The sequence below is a fragment of the Asparagus officinalis genome, chromosome 5 (assembly GCF_001876935.1).
Source record: "Asparagus officinalis chromosome 5, Aspof.V1, whole genome shotgun sequence".
NCBI classification, from domain to species: Eukaryota; Viridiplantae; Streptophyta; class Magnoliopsida; order Asparagales; family Asparagaceae; genus Asparagus; species Asparagus officinalis.
In genome coordinates, this window is record NC_033798.1 from 82,945,467 (window position 1) to 82,964,026 (window position 18,560).

Consider the following 18,560-nt stretch of genomic DNA (forward strand, 5'->3'; position numbering starts at 1 on the left):
ATAACTCTAGGATTGAATAAATGTTTCTGGTGAGATAATATTCCTTGTCTGTTCAAAGATCTCTTGTCACACCCATGCATATGATTGAATTCTCCTGCAGAAGTTCTAAGTTGTTATCTGACAAAGCATTTCTACGAGGTACAACATCTTGTCTGAGGATTACATATAAGCTTCACTAACCTTCATTATACTCAAGTATATTTCTTAATCTAATATTATGTTGTACGCGAATGCTAAATGAAAAATTAGTGCAGGCTTACCCAATTTTTGTCTTAGTTCCCATATATCTCTTTTGTGATTAGTTCTAGGCATACATTACTATCTGTCAGAATACTCATGGAATCCACATATCACATGATTTAATCATTTAAAAACCAGTCATTAATACTCTTCAAATCCTTATTTTTATACTTGTATCCAATACCAGACTCCTATTTGGATTTCTAGCTCTGCTTCTGTAAGTAATTCTCTCTCTTCTTGCTTGAGTTTAGCAGTGTCGTTGTGCATGAGGATATCTCTATATTTTCTCCAATTTTCAGCGCTTCACCATGTATATAATTGTAGCTCCTACATTCTTGAGCTCTGTCTATCGAACTGTGTTTTAAGTTTGCCTTTCAGCCTGTATAAACTTCTTTAATTTACCTGCTTTGTTACGTAGATTATTAGAGCTGAACTTGTTATTTATTGGTGCCACCTAATAATCCAGGCATATTGGTTCAACCTTCTCTGTTGTATTTGTATACCTGCTGATCCACAATGCTTAGTTTGATTTGTTATGTTTTGTTGTGAAGTATTTGATGCATCCCCTTTTGATGAATGGACATTTTCATATGCTGCTCAGCCTGCTCTTTTAATCCCAGAAGTTCTAATGTACTAGTGGCTTCTGCACGCAGCAGTTGCATAATCATCATTTTAAAGCCATTTCTCTTCATAATATGGTTTGCCATATGGAAAAACTATATCTAAAGGCTTCTGGGAACGTTTCACAATTATTGTAATGACTGGTTGTCAAATTAATGTTAACCCTTTGAATTTCTGGTGCCAATCTCCAGCAAATTAAAATTGCCGAGAGAACTGTGGGCTAAATCTTGACTGGCAATAGAAAACTGTGTGATAGTCATGCACTTTAAGTTCTTCCAACTAAGAAACAGCCCTTCGAAAATCCCCGAAGGAGCATCCAGGAAGGAGCCAGTGTGATATGTTGCTATGTGGAGTTTCTATTCATCTTCTGGGCAAGACAGAGACAGAAGTTGCAAAAAAAAAGTTACCAAAAGGATGCTTTTTAATCTGTCATTTCTGAATCTGGTAGGTTCAGCACATAAATACAGGAAAGTAAAGGATGGATGGTTATTGTCATCCAAGCACACTAGCTTACAGATGTTTCAACCATCAAACTATGGTTATTCTAAGTTCTTGTTGTTTGTTGCTTTGAGAAGAAAACAAGAACTGAAATCGGATTTTTATGCTGAATTTGTGCTTTATAATGTCTAATGAATTTAAATGTTGAAGGAACAGGGATATCAGTTTCAGGAGAACCTTGATATAGGAAGGTCAGATCTATTATTTGATGGGGTCGGAATTTATGAAGCTAAGATTTCTCGACATGTCTCTGCATAAAAATTTAAGTAATAGGAGGTAATTTATAATGGGTTTAGCAGAGAAAACTAAGGATTATGTGGATAGAATAATTCAAATTATAAGTTACGCAGGACAAGGAGCATAAAAAGTCCGATAAGGGAGGAGACGATGCTTTTGTCTGGCACAAATAGAAATGGTGTTACATTTGGATTGCCACCATTATCTTCTTCTGAAAATTAAAATAACTAAAATTTTGAAATTCAAAGCACATCTTTTAAATTATAGAAAATTTGTCTTATCAAATACTTTTTCTACTTCAGTTTTTTATTTATGTGTTAATGCTGACATGCTGTTAGTCATAGCATCTGTATCTTCTGTTCCAGCATTCATAATTAGAGAAACTTATTAAAACTAAACTCACTTCAACCTGTAGGAGCTGACTGCTTCACACAAAATTTCTAGAGTTACCAGTCAAGATCACATCACTAAACTCAAACACCCTCCTTTAGAAAATGGTAAGACCTGTCAGTTGTTATCTCTCTCTCACTTTTTTTCCTGTAAAATTTGGTAATAATCAGATCTCTTCTTTTATCCCATTGCAGGAAATGTTCAGCGGCAACTTTCTAGTGCAGGGAGCATGGAGGAGAGCCATTTCCTGCAAGCTTCTCTGGATTCATCTGACAGTTTTCTCTCGGAGAGGAGAGGTTCAGGAGAATTTACTATGTCCCCTTACTTCCTGAAGAGCATGACTCCAAGTGCTTTTGAAGCGGCACTTCGTCAAAAGGATGGAGAACTTGCATCTTATGTTTCCCGTTTGGTAATCATTTTTTGTTCCGTTTGCTGTTCTTTTTGGCCAACATAGATTTTTCTTTAGGTACTTTAAATCCAGTATTTATGTTATCCATTTATTATGAGATGAACCACTGCATAGCCATTTCAAGAACATGTGCATTGCTTGAAATCTGAAATATATTACTGAGAAAATTTGAAGTATTAACATATTAGTGTATTAAAACTAGAAAGAGCAAGCTTTTTAAGGTGCTAATCAAATGAACTTGAACAAGGATAACTTTGGGCAGTTACCCACTTTTTCAGTTCTCCTTTATAACTTCTGGTGGGTTCCAATTCTCAATCGATACCTCCTTTTGGAGTGGGGCAATTATGGAGGGCCATGGGGTAATTTGCGAAGAAAGAAATGCCCCCTCCTCCCTGGTTATTTAAGATTATTCGTTAATTTAATACTTTAGTATAAGTTATGACATCTCGGTACTTCTATTAGGAAGCCATAGCCGTACCCGACACTTACCTGTATTAGGAAGCCATAGCCGTACCCGGCACGTACCTGTACCCAAACCTCTTGGACACTTATGGGATATATGCATATGTTTATTCGGGCGTATACCCAATTATACAATGCATGTTTTTAATTTGAAACACTTCTCATACACTTCTTGAATGTATATTCTACACTTAGCATCTATTTCTCAAATATTGATTTTATGCAAAGGAAAAAACAATATTTATCTTATGTAAATGAAAAAACAACATTGATCTTATGTAAATTATCAATTTTAACACATAAATATACATAACATGCATATATAAATCCGTGTCCCCGTACCCTACCTGTTGCAATTTTGCCTTGCCCCGTATTTGTAGCCTACCACTACCCGTACCGAACCTATGCAACCTAGAGTATAAGTAATCAATAATTTTTTGTTAATTACAATAAAAAATAAGTAAAATAGTAATTAATAGTAAAACTATTTCAATATACATAAAAAATATGGATATTATTATTCACTACAAAAGATAATTGTTAATGTTATTTCAGGTTGATTAGTAAATTAGGATTTAATACTGTTGTAATAATAGTAGATAACAATGTAACATAGTGTTCTATAAATACATTTGTTAATATAATAATAAGTATAGTCTAACTAAAATATCATATATATTCTTACTAAAACATTTAGTAAAAATTTACTAACAAAGAATAAAAGTAAAATATGATAATATTCCATAAAAATTAGTTATTAATATCACTATTTATAATACACTATGCAAGTTTCTTTAGCCATTGAATACATTTTGAGTGGTGGTGCAGTTTTAACAATTGGTACTAGGCTACTAGTCATATTATTTATAACTATATTATTTAGAGAACCTTTACACTAGTTAATTAATGATAACATGTAATAATAGGTAAGTTTTTTCTTAAATAGAAAAAAACGCCCTTTATAGTGAAACAATTCCCCATTTATTTCAGTTTCCAGTTTCATTATTGTTCCATTTTCCTTGCACCATCTGACCAGAATATTCTTGTTTCAAAAAGTTAGCGCACTTTGACAGCTATCCAGTTTTAGTCAAAAAGTCTCAATTTGCTAGCAAGTCGTAGGAATAAAGAAACCCTGGAAGGGAAGAATGAATACGTGCTGATTTTTCAATTTTACTAAAAAAAGTATATGACATTCTTGCTTAACAAATGTGTCTGCCATCTCTTCACTGAACATTTTTCTACCCTACCCACCATACTATTAGAATGTTCACCAAACAAATCAAGACATAATGAGGATGTGGATCTATACAGAGATGGCAGTCTCATCATAGGTTTTAAGCTTGTTAGACATACCACCATCATGTAAATGTGAATCAGTGGTCATTTATGCTGGGAGATTTGTCCATGATCATAAACACAGCTTGGTGCTTTCACTCTCCACCTTGCTTGCAGAACTTTTGGGATGCCTTGGAATGAGATTGAGGCTCAGTTCCTGCTGGCTATCAAATCCTGGGTTTAAATATGAAGGAAAAAAAACAAGATAGAGTCGCACATTACATGAGTGTCTGTGTCCTTCAGCGCTTCTGGCCGAATTGTACTCAGCATATGTGGAGGTGTATGATACAGTGGATTCCCCAGTCCATGGGTCATCATTTTTACTTTTCGTATCATTGGAATTGAATTTTGCACATGTTTTTCTGACATGTTATTTTCTTCATTTTCTTTTACCATTTGCAAAATTTTTCATTGAGGTTGTGAAATCTGGTTTCTAACTGTTTTCAACTTTAACCATGTAGTCATCACTGGAATCCATACGGGATTCTCTGTCTGAAGAGCTAGTTAATATGACTGAACAGGTAAGATCATGGTCATGTATAGAATTTCCGACATTTCCCTTTTGTGGTGCCTGCCATATTAACAACATTGCTGGAGCTTGGTTTGTTGCAGTGTGAAAAATTGAGAGCAGAAGCAGCTGTTCTTCCAGGTATTAGAGCGGAGCTAGAAGCTTTAAGGAGAAGACATTCTTCTGCACTTGAACTCATGGGTGAACGGGATGAAGCGGTACTAATATGGCTCTTGCTCCATTCAAACCATTTTTATAACTATTATGAGTCCTCATTTACCACCAAATTTTGCTTCAAAACTGTAGATATCCTTTTGTCTTTCAGTTGATTCTTTGGCTCATATTTACATCAATTCACTAGCAAATTTATTATTTTCCAGCTTCTTTCTGTTGCTTTTGGTTATATGGAGTTAACAAACTGTTTTGATAGGTTTCTCCGCATAGCATCAGGATTTTCTAGTCATTGCTTTGCTCTGTTGTCGCCTCACTTTCTTCAATTAAGCACTGACTCAGAGGGTTGATTTGGGGTAAAGTGGGTTAGAAACTGCTGTCCATCTCCCGTAGAACCATCTCACCTTTGAGTTGTTGGTCCTACGCTCACCCAAATTTAGGAAAAAGCCTGAAATGGTGCTAACTGTTCAGTTATTTTTAACCAAGTTCATCAGGACCAATTTGGAAGAATTTTTTGGGTAAAAAACTTTGTTATTTGGTGTTACAGTAATGTCAAATATGAAATCTGTCCAGTATCTATATGTAGAAGGCAATATTCATATGCAATACTGTTGCTAAGCTGTAGAATGTAAACGTCTTCTGTGCTTTAAGTTGTTCAAGATGCATGCACTGTCAAGAGCAAAATTAAACTTGTTTTGTTCATAATTGAGACCTTTGCAAGGGGTTAAACTACTTGCATATTAGCCCATTAATGATCGTTTTGTGGGTAAGTGGGAACAACACCATGCACAAGATATTTTCACGGGTCCGGTAGTTATATATGCATTTGTTTGGTGAATGTTTTTGAAGCTTTGATTACATTGAAACCACTGTGATGGAGCACATCCGTTTTCTTTGGTCGGATTGTTGCGGAAACCATTCACCACGCACAGCAGCACATTAAGAGATTATCTCAAAATCTTGTTATCAGCTACATGAATCATATTCTTCCATTCAACGTAAAGCTATCTCCTCCATTACTGAACTATTAGCTTATCTTAATTGCTTCTAATATTACAACAACAAATTATTATCTTGTAATTGCTTCCAACCAAGTTTGCTTTGGTCTACCTCTAATCCAACTTGTTCCATTAACTATAATCTTATTACTTTTTCGAACTGGTGCATTAGTGACACACCGACCCACCATCACACCTGCACACACACTCACACATGTATGTATGGATGTATATGTGCGCAGATTTGCTTCTTAGTTTTACTAAGATGGCTGCCGATACAATTTGGTACTCGTCTGCTCATGCGAGAAAGTGTGCACATCCAATGTTGGAAATGATGCTAGGATGAAAAACATGGTCAAGAGGCCTGTCTGTCTAATAGCAGGCTAGTATCATGATTTCATTCTGTACATTCTGAAGCATGCAATATGGTGACGTGAGCTTATGTTGTCACTATACATGCATTTCTTGGAATTACGTTTCCAATGGTTACTCTTCAACACGTGGGAAAACGCGTCTGTAGTTTGTTTCCTTTTAGATTGTGCACCTCTTTTGAAATTCAAATGCCTTCTCCAGGATTTTTTTGCTTTGTGCTTGGATTGCACCTTTTCTATTCTCTTTTGCAGTCTGTTTCCAACATAAGGGCCTTACGCCTTGGGTGCCTTTTTGCAGCTGGAAGAGCTTAGAAATGATATTGCGGACCTAAAGGAGATGTACCGGGAGCAAGTAGATTTGCTTGTCAACAAGGTCAGCTTCTCTTACTGCACTATTTTTATTTATTTATTTATTTACTTTTTGCTGGATGTTGTCTGTGTTGTTTTTATATCATAATGGTCTTATTTTCTGTTTCTTTTCTTAATTTCCAACAGATTCAGGTGTTGAGCTCTTCGGCTGGTGCAGCTTAATCACCTGGAAGTTTTCTCCTCAGCAGCATTAATTGCTTGATTCGCTCGTCAATCCATTTTATTGATTGAAACCAATGCTGAACGAGGCAAAACTCTTGTAAGTAGCACAGTTGGAATTTAAGATTTGGTAGCTCTTGCTACCCAAGCTGAAGTTCCTCAATACTGCGGTAAATATGTCAGGCTTCACTCAAAAGAGCAAGATCCAATGTTGTATATTGTATGTGTGAGAGTGACATCAAATAGTTCTTTATAAGGATCAACATTGTCTTATATTTCATGTAGTACTTGATTATACATGGTATTAATTTCATTTTTTGGAAATCTTTCTACAAACTTACTGTGTAAATTTTGAATTGTGTATTTTTCGTGGTGAATAAACATTTTATTAGTGTACCAAACCTGCTCCACATAAAAATCTTCTTATAACGAACAGGCCTCTACTGCCCCTCCGACATGCTTGATTTCTTTAATATTTGGTGAATTTTGATGGTGTTTATGTTGCTTGAAAAAAAAGCCTTGATGGTAGTTGGGCACATGAAACGTAGGCCTAAAGACACTTAGCCTATAAACTTTTGTCTTTACAACGTTTTACTCACTTTTAAAGAAAAGCATATTCCTTTCAAAAATGATACAGGCACACCTTGTGTCACACCCTCAGCCACACTCCCCTCTCTCTGCTACAGTAACCGGGCCCACATGAGATTTATAAAATAAGGTGTGCCTGTAGTGCCACTCTATTCCTTTGGACGTCTTCATTCTGGGCTGCAGGGTAGCCTGCCATCTCCTGCTACAAGGGAAGTCGTTTCATTTTTTTTATATAAAATTTTACTCTGATTAGATGCAGTGTTTATCTGTTAAAAGAGATGATCAACATTATTTATCTTGATCATCATAATGAAATTACACATACATAAAAGAAAAAGAATAAAAGAATCTCATGATCTTTTAGGATTTTCCAAAGTGGATAGTGTCTTATTACGCGTCCGCTTGCAACTACTGATAAAAGGTGTCCTTTTGTCACATTGTTTGCCAACGATGAATTAGAATTTACGAGGGTCAAAGATTGATGTGTAAAACGACCTATTTTATTCGCGAGGTTCTAATATGATTCATATAATTCTGCGTTCAATTTCGAGTTAGGTTATAAAAAAAACCCTTATTTCTTTAATAATAACAACTACAACTAAATATATTTAGTAAGAATCACTCCAAACGATCAGTAGTTACGTAACATTTCCTTTTCTGAATAGAATACGGAAAATGTTGCCTAAAAGTTGAAGAACAACCTCAGCTGACTCTTTAAGTGATCATTAAGTGCGAATGAGGGTGTCCACATTTAGGGGGTGTTTGGTTCAAAAGCCAAAATTTTAGAATTTGTAATAATATCATGGGGAATTTCAAATCCATATGGTTTTATACGTGCGTTAGGATTTCTAATATTTTGTTTGGTTCAATATTATAGAAAAGCAAATCCTAAAATTTGTAATACGTTATTTGGTTCAAACCCAAATTATATGATAACAAATTTTTAAAAAGAAAATAAGATGAATATGTTTATCTTGGTGAGGTTACCTCAAAAAAAAAATATAAATGTATAAAAAGAGAGTTAACCACACATATGGGATTTGTCAAATCCTCTCAAAGTGAGAGGATTTGACAAATTCTAAAAATTAGGTATTTTTTGTATTTTTGAGATTTAATATTCTAAAAAATTTTTTAAAACAAACACCAAATATAAAATCTAAAAAAAAAATCACCTTTTACTCCAAAAACATATAATCCCATACCAAATACCAAAATTTTGCTTGAACCAACCTTTTGTACTTCAGAAAATAAGACCGACCACATGCGCGACTTATTATCCTATTAATTAATATTTTCCAATAATCCACGCGTCTCTCGGCGCAAGATAGCACCGACCTCTGCAGTTGTCTTCTCTTCCCTCTCGAAGATCCGCGCTCATCTCATCCCAACGAACAAACCAAAAACTTCATCGTAGGAGGACGCAAGGAAGCGCACGTTAGCCCCTGCGGCTGGATCCTTACGCTCACAGCCCTCCATTTGCGGCGATCCGCTGGGATCTGGGCCCACGTGAAGCAGAAAAAGAGAGAGTGAGAGAGCGCCAGCGACACGTCACTGGATCTCCCCATGCTCTGCATTTGCCTTCTTCAGGTTCTTCAAAGATCTCTCCTCGTTCTAATCATTTTTAAATCAGCTCTCGCCAGCTCGAGTTCTGATTGTTTTTCCTTCTTCGATTTTCGTTGGAGAAGCGAGAGCTGTGATTGATGATTTGGACGTGAAGGACGTGGGGAAAAAAAAAGAAAAATAATAATAATAATTCAAGATGTGGGGTAGTTCCTCTGTTCATAAGCGAATGGCCGCCAAAGAGCTGATGGCGGACTTCGATCGAGGCGAGCCCAGCTCAGGTGATGCCCTTGTTCTTGTGTTTCTGGATGTTTTACAACATGGGCTGTCATCAAAATTTCATCTTAGATCTGAAATGTTGAACTGTTTCCTTTGGGTCACATTTTATGACTATATCGATTTAGAAATATTTCAGCACGTTATTGGACGGTTTATTGAATTCTGTAACTATATCTGGTCATCCTGCATTTGCTGGGTAACTGGGTGCTTGGAATTTTCTATGGTTATGATCAAAATCTAATCTTGAGATGTTTATGATTGCAATTAATTATTAGGTCGTTTCTTGAGTCAAGAAGGCAGCAATCCTTCTTGGAAACTCTCTTTTCCTCATGTATGTGTGGCAACAATCTCATCATTCCTATTCGGATACCATCTTGGGTTCGTTCTTTTCTCATGGTTTTCGCTTATCCATTGTTTTCCCCCCAAAATGGTTGTGTGAAGTAGTAAAAGCTTTGAAAATTTGCATTGAGTTATGAAACAGAGTGGTGAATGAACCATTGGATAGCATTGCTAAAGATCTTGGGTTTTCGGGCAACACGCTGGATGAAGGTAATTAGCTACGCTAATTTGAATTGAGCCTTGCCTTTTGCGTATGGTGTTCACTTGTGTGTAACTCCTGGGAGCTTTGGTTCTAAAACAGGACTCGTTGTAAGCATTTGCTTGGGTGCGGCCTTTCTTGGCTCTTCGTGTAGTGGTTGGATTGCTGATGCAGTTGGGCGCCGTAGGGCATTCCAGATGTGTGCATTGCCTATGATTATTGGAGCTTCTGTAAGGTAGTCTAACCTCATTCATATATTTTCTCTGTTTCTTTTGGATTTGTATTAGCCTGTTTGATGGGTTGATGATGCTTTCGACGTCCTAAACCAATGTGAAGGAGTTCCTAGTTCTTGAATGTAGTTAGCAAAAATTTGAATCCGTCACTCTTATAATCATTATGGATGCAAATGGATTGGAAATGAATCAGATACGACATTTGCTTTACCTCTGTATACACCCATTTTTTTTTGCATCACATGACACGCATTTGCGCACATGCACGCACACATGATATGAACTGTCACCTCATTTAAAAAATGAGCAACCAAGAGAGAATCGGCGAGGTTCATACTGTCTGATGTTACTAGCAAGGTGAGACACTCATTTTGCTAAATAAGTTGTCACTTCGTACCCATCCATATATTATCTCAGAGATGAATATGGATATGAACATATGAACATAATTTAATTAGGAAAATTGATATACACAGCCATCAAATTTTGATATGGTTATGATTAGATGTCACAGAAACAAATATGTGTTGGAAATTGAGGGAAATGAGTAATTATCAAAAGCATATAGGCCATGTAATACAAGAGCTATCTAAATCTGGTGTAGTCTTTCAAATCTGAGTCTGACCAATGTGTCTGTTAAATGCCCTTACACCACACCCTCCACCACACCAAAACTCCGCAGTTCTAGTGATGGTCAATGTTGCTGAAAATGTTTGGCGCCTACAGGAGGATTTCTTTCCTGTTGAATAGGAGGTGGAGGGTGTTTTGCTGAAGGTTGGAGGAGGTGGAAGTATTCCGAGTTAGTGGAGGCCGGAGGAGCTTGAAGGACATGGAAGCAATGGAAGCAACAGCAGGGAAAATCACAACCATGACCTATGCAGTGTTGTCCACATAAACGGCCCGTGCTCTCCTCATGCTCCCAGACTTAGGTGGGCAGCCAAAATAAGATCTATGTGGGTGCCTAGACGGACGCCCAGACCGCTTTCTGAAAAACTGGTTGAGGGTTATAATTTTGCATTCTAACATTGTCCAGCACAATAGAAAATCAATCGCCAAACTTGGTTTTAGATACACCAATCTATGTCAGGATACTATCAGCTATTCATTCCACACATGTCCCACAGGTCCAAAAGTCCAAGTTCAGATCTTTCTTTAACTGAAATCCCTTTTTCGTTAACTAATCTAGTGTCAAAATTATTTCATCTCTTCGATCAAAACAATTTTCTATATTCATATTTGACTTCTTTTTATTTATGTTAATATATGTACCTGATCAAAAGAAAATAATATTGACATTGGAATTTGGCCAAATATTGCATATTTAATATCCTTATCTTTATCCAATCAGACACGGATGTGGATATTACATGTCTTTAAGTTCCTGCCACTACACCACATGTCTTTAAGTTCCTACCACTACACCACATGTCTTTAAGTTCCTGCCACTACACCAAAACTCTTGAAGTCGTCGTGAGGTTTGAGTAGTGAGGTTTGAGGGTTATAGTTTTATATTCTAAGATGCCCTTGCAAGTTGAAGGCTCTTTTATGGGCTGAAACTGGACTCACTGAGCAATATCTTTTTCTTACTCAACTTTAGAAACTCGTGGCCGGTAGGATTCGAACCTGGGTTGCTTTTAGACCATCTTAAAGTCCCTACCAATGGACCAAAACTCCAAAGCTATGGTGAGGGTTGAGGGTTTTAGTTTTATATTCTAGTGGCATGATACTCATGTATGATTGCATCCTTTGATGTGGTTGTATTTGCAAATATACATACCCGTTTTGTACCCATAACAATCGTGCTTATATTTGGTGTTACGTAGAGGAACCTTTTCCTTGTGGTAGCTGGAAGCAACATCCACTTGAATTGTTCCTCAATTTCTGCTTCTTCTCCTACAGATTCCGCGTTACAGATAATCTGCAAAAATTGCACTGAGATAATGTGCAAAATTCTTTCACGTAACTCACACACCAGTCTATTGATCCTTAGAACTGTTAATTTTGTTATTGTTGATAGAGTCCTTGACAAGCTTGCTAAGTTAACTTTGTGCATCCATTTACAGTGCAATAGCAAACAGTTTGGAGGGTATGCTGCTCGGCAGATTCTTAGTTGGAATAGGAATGGGACTAGGTCCACCTGTTGCCTCTCTGTATGTGACAGAGGTATGAATGATGATTGTACTATGATTTAGGATTGTTTGTGTTATCTAATTTGCAGTATTGGTAATATTACATGGTTGGTAACAGTAAATGATCTTCTATTTTGCTTTTGTGTATTAAAATGACCAGGTCTCTCCTTCGTTTGTTAGAGGTACTTATGGAAGTTTAATTCAGATTGCCACATGTCTTGGTCTAATCGCCGCTATGTTTATGGGTTTTCCAGTAAAGACAACCCCTGGATGGTAAGGGAACTTGGTTGAAATCTATATACTTCTGCAGTATTTATTTTTTGTTCTTCGATTGTGAAGTTCCTGATCACATCAGTCTACATCTTAACAGGTGGCGGGTCTGCTTTTGGGGTTCTACCATTCCTGGTGCTTTTCTTGCGATTCTCATAGAATTTTGTGCTGAAAGTCCTTCATGGCTCTATAAGGTCTGTAGTTGCTGCAAATATTTCCTTGAGCTTTCTCTTCATGTAAAGTAATCATATTTGACTATGACCTTCTCTACTTTCGTTTCAATATTATTATAATAGAAGTCATATAGAAAGTTAGTCAAGATACCATCTTATAGTGTAGAAGCAACCTCCTAATTGGTTAGGAAGATTGCTGATTAGGGCTTGAATCCCTTATCTGGAAAGGAGATGAAAGAAAACTCTAAAACCTATCTTAATTTGCTCTCTGTGAAGTATAATTGTCTTTTGAGATGGCTATTATTATATCAACCCCAAACTTCTACTTGGAGTTTTCGGAAACGAGGGAAAAAGATAGATGATTCTACTTCCACTCATAAAATGCTTCTCATATGTGTGTCAGGAATGCTTACACATTTTCTAAATGCATACACTTTCTTCATAATGATTTATCATACCAATATGACTGCAAAAGCTGGTGGTTTTTGAACTTTTGCCTAATACTATGAACATTTACTTCTTGGTGTTTCCTTCTGCTAAATGCCTTCAAGTCCCATCATTCGTACAGAGCGCATCCCTTAATTTTCCCTCTAATTTACCAATAATGGTCAGTAAAGGGCCAACATACAACTCAAGTAAAACCTATTTTAAAAGGCTCGATTACCCACGTTACTTTAAGAAAAAAATCAAGTAGCTGAGCACACATTTTAGGATAGCATAGCTTGCCATAAGAAGACCATAGATCAATTTTTCTTTTTTCCTTGGCTAAGAGTCTAAGACATTCAGAACTATAAAGCTTTTATCTTAATTTCTTCTTTATCCAGGGTTCTTCAATTTATTTATCAGCTAAGTGTCTTCTGGTTATTATTTACAGCGTGGAAGGCTAGTTGAAGCAGAAATTCAATATGAAAGACTTTTGGGAGCTTTCCATGTCAAGTCAGCAATTGCAGAATTATCTCGTTCAGATAAAGGAGATGATGTGGAGACCATAAAATTTTCAGATTTACTACGTGGTCACAATTTTAGAGGTGCATATAACTGGAAATGTATATATTATTAAATTTTCTTCTATTTATTTATGCTGTTATTATTATAATAACTGTATTATAATCTTACCTACCTTAGAAGTTCTTTTCATTGCAAACACCTTCTTTCTTCTTTTTTTTGATACAGTTGTTTTTATTGGATCAACACTATTTGCTTTACAACAGTTATCGGGGATAAATGCTGTCTTCTATTTCTCTTCAACTGTTTTTAAGAGTGCGGGGGTGCCCTCAAACCTTGCCAACTTATGTCTAGGATTTGCAAATCTTTCAGGTAGTAAATTGATATTGTTTTGCATTATATCTAGTATTCGAAATTGAGAAATAAGGGTTTGCTGTTCTTGTGTCAATACAGGGTCAGTTGTCGCCATGAGTTTAATGGATAAGTTGGGCAGGAAAGTACTACTTATAGGTAGTTTTATTGGCATGGTATGTCTTTTGCTTTAAAGTTCAACACACTATAAGTTATTATTGTTTTCAATTTATATTATTTAGATTGAATAATAACGTATTTTTATCAAATCAGGCAGTGTCAATGGGCCTTCAGGCCATGGCAGCAAGACTTCCTGCCTCATGGGCTCTGTACTTCTCTGTTGGTGGAATGCTGTTGTAAGTACCTAGCACCTATCTTACCAGGGATTTTCCATACTAAAGCAAATGAAAAAAAATGTTTGTTTATAAGTAAGACGCCTTTATATTTCCTTTTTTTCCTAATAAGTAAGACACCTTTCATTAGACTATCAAAATCCAGTACAAGAACTAAACAAGCTTAAATCTTAATATATAACTGTTACATAATTTTTTTTTGTACTAGGAACAATCTCATGATTTTTTTAGTGTGGCGTTCCGAAATTTTCATGACCCTGAATTTACTTTTATTTACCATATGTATCGTAGTTTGTGTTTCTTCATCATACTCTTGAAGGCAGGCACCAGAAAACTAATTCAACGATTACATAATCTCAGTCATAATCCTTCCATTTTTGCAGATCGGTCTTGGCATTTTCACTAGGGGCCGGTCCAGTCCCTAGCCTTCTTCTATCGGAGATATTTCCCAACAAAATTCGTGCAAAAGCTATGGCCACATGCATGTGCGTGCATTGGGTATGTACTCTGCAATTTAGTCATCTACTTACGCTTATTTATTTAACCATTCTGCCTATTTCCCTTGGATTTAGAAAGGATTATTAGCCAGAAAAATATTGGATTAAAAGCTTTAGAGCGGAATCCAAATAAAGGAAATTTTTTTGGATGACCGTGGATTGCATATCTTGGTACATCACCAACTTGAAGCCAGTTACCAAACAAATTATGTTGAATTGGACAACTTTTACTCGGGATGGAAAGTTTTATAGCATATATATGAGAAATTTAATATCCATCATGTTAATCTTATTAAGTCTATTTTAAAATTTCAGGTGGTGAATTTCTTCGTTGGTTTGCTGTTTTTGCCATTGCTGGAACGACTAGGGTCACAGATGCTATACTCTATGTTTGCGTTCTTCTGTTTGATTGCAGCAATATTTGTGAGGAGAAATGTTGTGGAAACAAAAGGCAAGACTCTACAGGAAATTGAAATCTCACTTCTCCAACCTGAGTAAAGGTACCATCAGCTGCTGCCATTATTATCCAAAATTGTAATGCTTTTTTTTATGTAGTAAACCGAGCCAAGATGGTCCTTAAGGTCCATATTTAATCCTCAGTGCTTGTTGGCTCCCATGAGATCTATGAACTGCCGCAATGTAGATGTGGAAATGACCACTTGTATATTTGCTCTCTTGGAGATAGAAACATCATGGAAACGCATAAGGAGATTCTTTGAAAATACTTTATGCTGGAAACTTACAGAAACAATTGTGTTCAAGTACCCTGAATTGTGATATCTAATTTGTACTACGTTACTAATTTTTGCAAGTCATCAGACATATTTGCGTTCTTAATGTGAAATTTGATGCGTTGCAGGTCAGAATGGCTGATAAACAAGTAGCAAATAGTTATTCAACATATTCCATGCCGTAATACAGAAAGTGTAGCAAATGAGGAACGATGAGATCATTAGGTATTGGCATTTACAGAGTGATATATCCAGTTTTATCTTGAGCAGAGCATCATCACATGTATTCTTGTTTTTAATTATATGGGAGAAGACAGTAAGCAAATTGTTCATACTAAAGACCTTTAGATTTGAATAAGAGTAACAGAGTTCTTCATTGTTGTTCCTTGTCGGTGGAGTATTATAAGTTTCTTTTGAGGGGTATTACAGGTTTTTTGAAACATGTCTAAAAGGAGAATTTTTAAAAAAGACCATTTTTGGGAAAATACTTAGCAAAATTGACTTCTTTTGACCAAAAAAAGTCGATTTTGCAAAATATCCGCTTTAAAATATGTTCGAATCTCTCGGTCTGTTAGGATGCCTCGTCTGCATGCATCGCTGCGCTTCCACGATCGATTTCCCCCTTCGGTACTATTTGATCTCCTCTTGGACACGTTTTAGGATTTTCTTTTTTTGTTAATGAAAAAACTTTTATTCATTACCATGTAACAGTAAATCCATTGATAAGATCATGCATAACCAATCATCGCAACAAAAAAGCCACCAAAGTCGCAAGAAAAAAAAGGCCCTACAATCATCAGTTTTATACATAATGACTCAAACCAAGCTCATTTCTGTCAGGAGCGTTAGTACGGAAGAGAGCAGTAAGAAGAACAACCTTGGTTTCTTTCACTACCCCAATCATGTACTTCACTTGTCTCTTCCCCTGTGAAACATTCTTTTATCTTCACTTGTGTGATGTGCTTCTCTATAAATATTTATATATTGGAAGTGGTAGGAAAATTACTGGTGGTAAATAAATTGCGGAGCAAACTCTTCACAGCTATCAATGCCTTCCGGGGTCTCAACTGCCTTGGGTCGAGGGAAATTAATGATGGTAAACAAATTGTGGAGGAAATTCCTTCACTTCCATCAAGGTCTTCTGGGGTCCCAGCTGTCTTGAGTTGCTGAGGTGGCCTTTAGGGGAGAAGCGTTGCATGATACCCAGAAGAATTTGCTATGCCCTCCGGCTACTGATGCTGAGATTGTTCATGCTTTTCAATCTATTCCAACTGGTAAAGCTAGCTCCTGGTCCTGATTGACTATTGATCGTCAGGATTCTATTGGAAAGCAAGATTAATTGGTTATGGCATAAACTTCTTCAAATTAGAGATTGGTTGCTGCATAGATGGAGAGCTCTATTAATGCTCAAATCCAGAGCAACTCTGATTGGGTGATTGGTATGGGGCTGATTGGATCGGTTTTTTGGATCGGTTTTTTGGATCAATAAAAGGGAGAAAAGCCTGACATTTTGGCAGCTTTCCCCCTCCTTTCCCCTTCCAAAAACCGGAACCAAACAGCCCCTATGTCTAAAGCATATCAAACTCTCTTTGTATCCTATACTCCTCATATTCAGTGGGTAACCAGGCTGAGGAGAATATCGATCGCATGTTCCTTCATTGTCTAGTTGCTGCTTTGATCTGGAAGAGTTTTATTTATTTATTTATTTATTTATTTTGCGTGCTACGCGAGCGGCTGCTGTTTATCAAATCTGGAATTAGAGGAGTTGCAGGAGATTTTAAGGTAAGAAGAGGGGTGTTATCTCTCTTGGTCTTCATGCTGTCGTCTCTCCTCAATTTAGAGCCAGTTTGGATTTGTAGGGGGTGAAGGGAAGTTAAGGGAAAACAGGTGAGAGAATGGAAGGGAAGGGAAGGGAGTTCCCTTCCCCTTGGTTACACCCCAATTTGGGGGGTAACAAATTTTATACTATTAGGGGGTGAACCAAGGGGAACTAGGGTGAATACAAATTTTATACTATTAGGGGGTGAACCAAGGGGAACTAGGGTGAATAACTTCACCTCCTAAATGTTCCTAAACAAGGTGAATGGTTCCCCTAACATCCCTTCATCCTTATTCCCCTCAATCCAAACAAGCCCTTAGAGTATTTGGAGAGTCTCTGAGGGTTGGATGTATAGGTTTGTTTACCGAGGGTATTTTGTTTCGTTAGCCGGGTTTCATCGGTATTTATGTACTTAACTTCCCAGTTAGTAAATGCCCTCAGAAAACAAACGAAATGCCCTCAGTAAACATTATATATCTCTCACAATATCTAATTAATCAAGCAAATTTTAGATATAAGGACAACTTCGTCAAGTCACATTGATCTAATCAAAGAACAGATTTAATTAACATATGTTAAATCCCTTTTCAAAATATTTCTAACTTTTGTAAAATTTTCGAAAACATGTCCAATATACTCACTCAGAACATGCAGTGATGCGCATAAGGATATCAAAAAAATCTGTCAAGTTTCTTACTATTTATCAGGAAAAATGATCACTAGCTAAATCAAGGGACTTTACATATGTTAATTACCTAATTTACCCCTTTCACTGTAGTTAAGTATAGATTAATTGAAGGATTAATTCAGAAAGATGTTCAAAGCTCTTTCTTATTACAGGCATTCGCAGAACAGCGTAAGGCTATTTAGAAAAGTAAACATAGAGAGAAAACCAGTATACATTGATAAATATAGTATGCATGGTTATAAATATACAAATGTTAAGCTAATGTGATAAATAAATCGTACACGAGTACTGATGCATAGAAAATTTTATTGACTTGCCCTATTCATAGCAAATCGTTTTAAAACAACCCTTGATGTACAAGTTAACGACGCATAGTAAGTACAACTGTGCACTTTTTCTTGTTAAAGTTGCTAACCAATAGGCTTTTCGCCCAACCAAAAAGTGTATATATATATATATAGCAAAACTTGTGTCAATTTAAGTGGATAACAAAAAGTTGTCCACCAAACTTTTTAGCCACTCATATCGTCTAAGGATCCTTGCATGATATGAAAAGGTTTTTCATATTAATAAATGAGTGGCTAGGAAGTTTGGTGGACATCAACTTAAGTTGATAGGAGCCTTACTATATATATATA

General features: G+C 36.4%; 2 protein-coding genes across 2 annotated transcripts in view; both read left to right on the forward strand.

Annotated features, from left to right (window-relative positions):
- The window catches only part of LOC109842091 (golgin candidate 5), a 27,167-nt gene extending 20,003 nt beyond the window's left edge, over positions 1-7,164 (forward strand). The window contains exons 15-23 of the mRNA XM_020411002.1: positions 59-138; positions 1,310-1,473; positions 1,516-1,605; positions 2,012-2,093; positions 2,181-2,395; positions 4,654-4,713; positions 4,805-4,918; positions 6,539-6,613; positions 6,736-7,164. Of these exons, the coding sequence (XP_020266591.1) occupies positions 59-138; positions 1,310-1,473; positions 1,516-1,605; positions 2,012-2,093; positions 2,181-2,395; positions 4,654-4,713; positions 4,805-4,918; positions 6,539-6,613; positions 6,736-6,771 (916 nt within the window). The 3' untranslated portion in view covers positions 6,772-7,164. The remainder of the gene's footprint in view (positions 1-58; positions 139-1,309; positions 1,474-1,515; positions 1,606-2,011; positions 2,094-2,180; positions 2,396-4,653; positions 4,714-4,804; positions 4,919-6,538; positions 6,614-6,735) is intronic.
- Positions 8,674-15,793, forward strand: LOC109839923 (probable plastidic glucose transporter 2). Its single transcript, XM_020408387.1, has 15 exons — positions 8,674-8,943; positions 9,042-9,197; positions 9,471-9,573; positions 9,677-9,744; positions 9,836-9,968; positions 12,030-12,129; positions 12,256-12,368; positions 12,466-12,559; positions 13,413-13,566; positions 13,712-13,855; positions 13,937-14,010; positions 14,108-14,190; positions 14,571-14,685; positions 15,000-15,184; positions 15,544-15,793. Exons 2-14 carry the CDS (start codon positions 9,116-9,118, stop codon positions 15,180-15,182), a joined length of 1,446 nt encoding a protein of 481 aa, XP_020263976.1. The 5' UTR covers positions 8,674-8,943; positions 9,042-9,115; the 3' UTR covers positions 15,183-15,184; positions 15,544-15,793.

Bases quoted from the DNA above. Each gene is read 5' to 3' on its own strand.
- LOC109839923 (XM_020408387.1), top strand. From the start codon at position 9,116: ATGTGGGGTAGTTCCTCTGTTCATAAGCGAATGGCCGCCAAAGAGCTG. The intron at 12,560-13,412 runs GTCTGTAGTTGC...TATTATTTACAG, and splicing joins GTCCTTCATGGCTCTATAAG to CGTGGAAGGCTAGTTGAAGC. The intron at 14,011-14,107 runs GTATGTCTTTTG...TTATCAAATCAG, and splicing joins TAGGTAGTTTTATTGGCATG to GCAGTGTCAATGGGCCTTCA.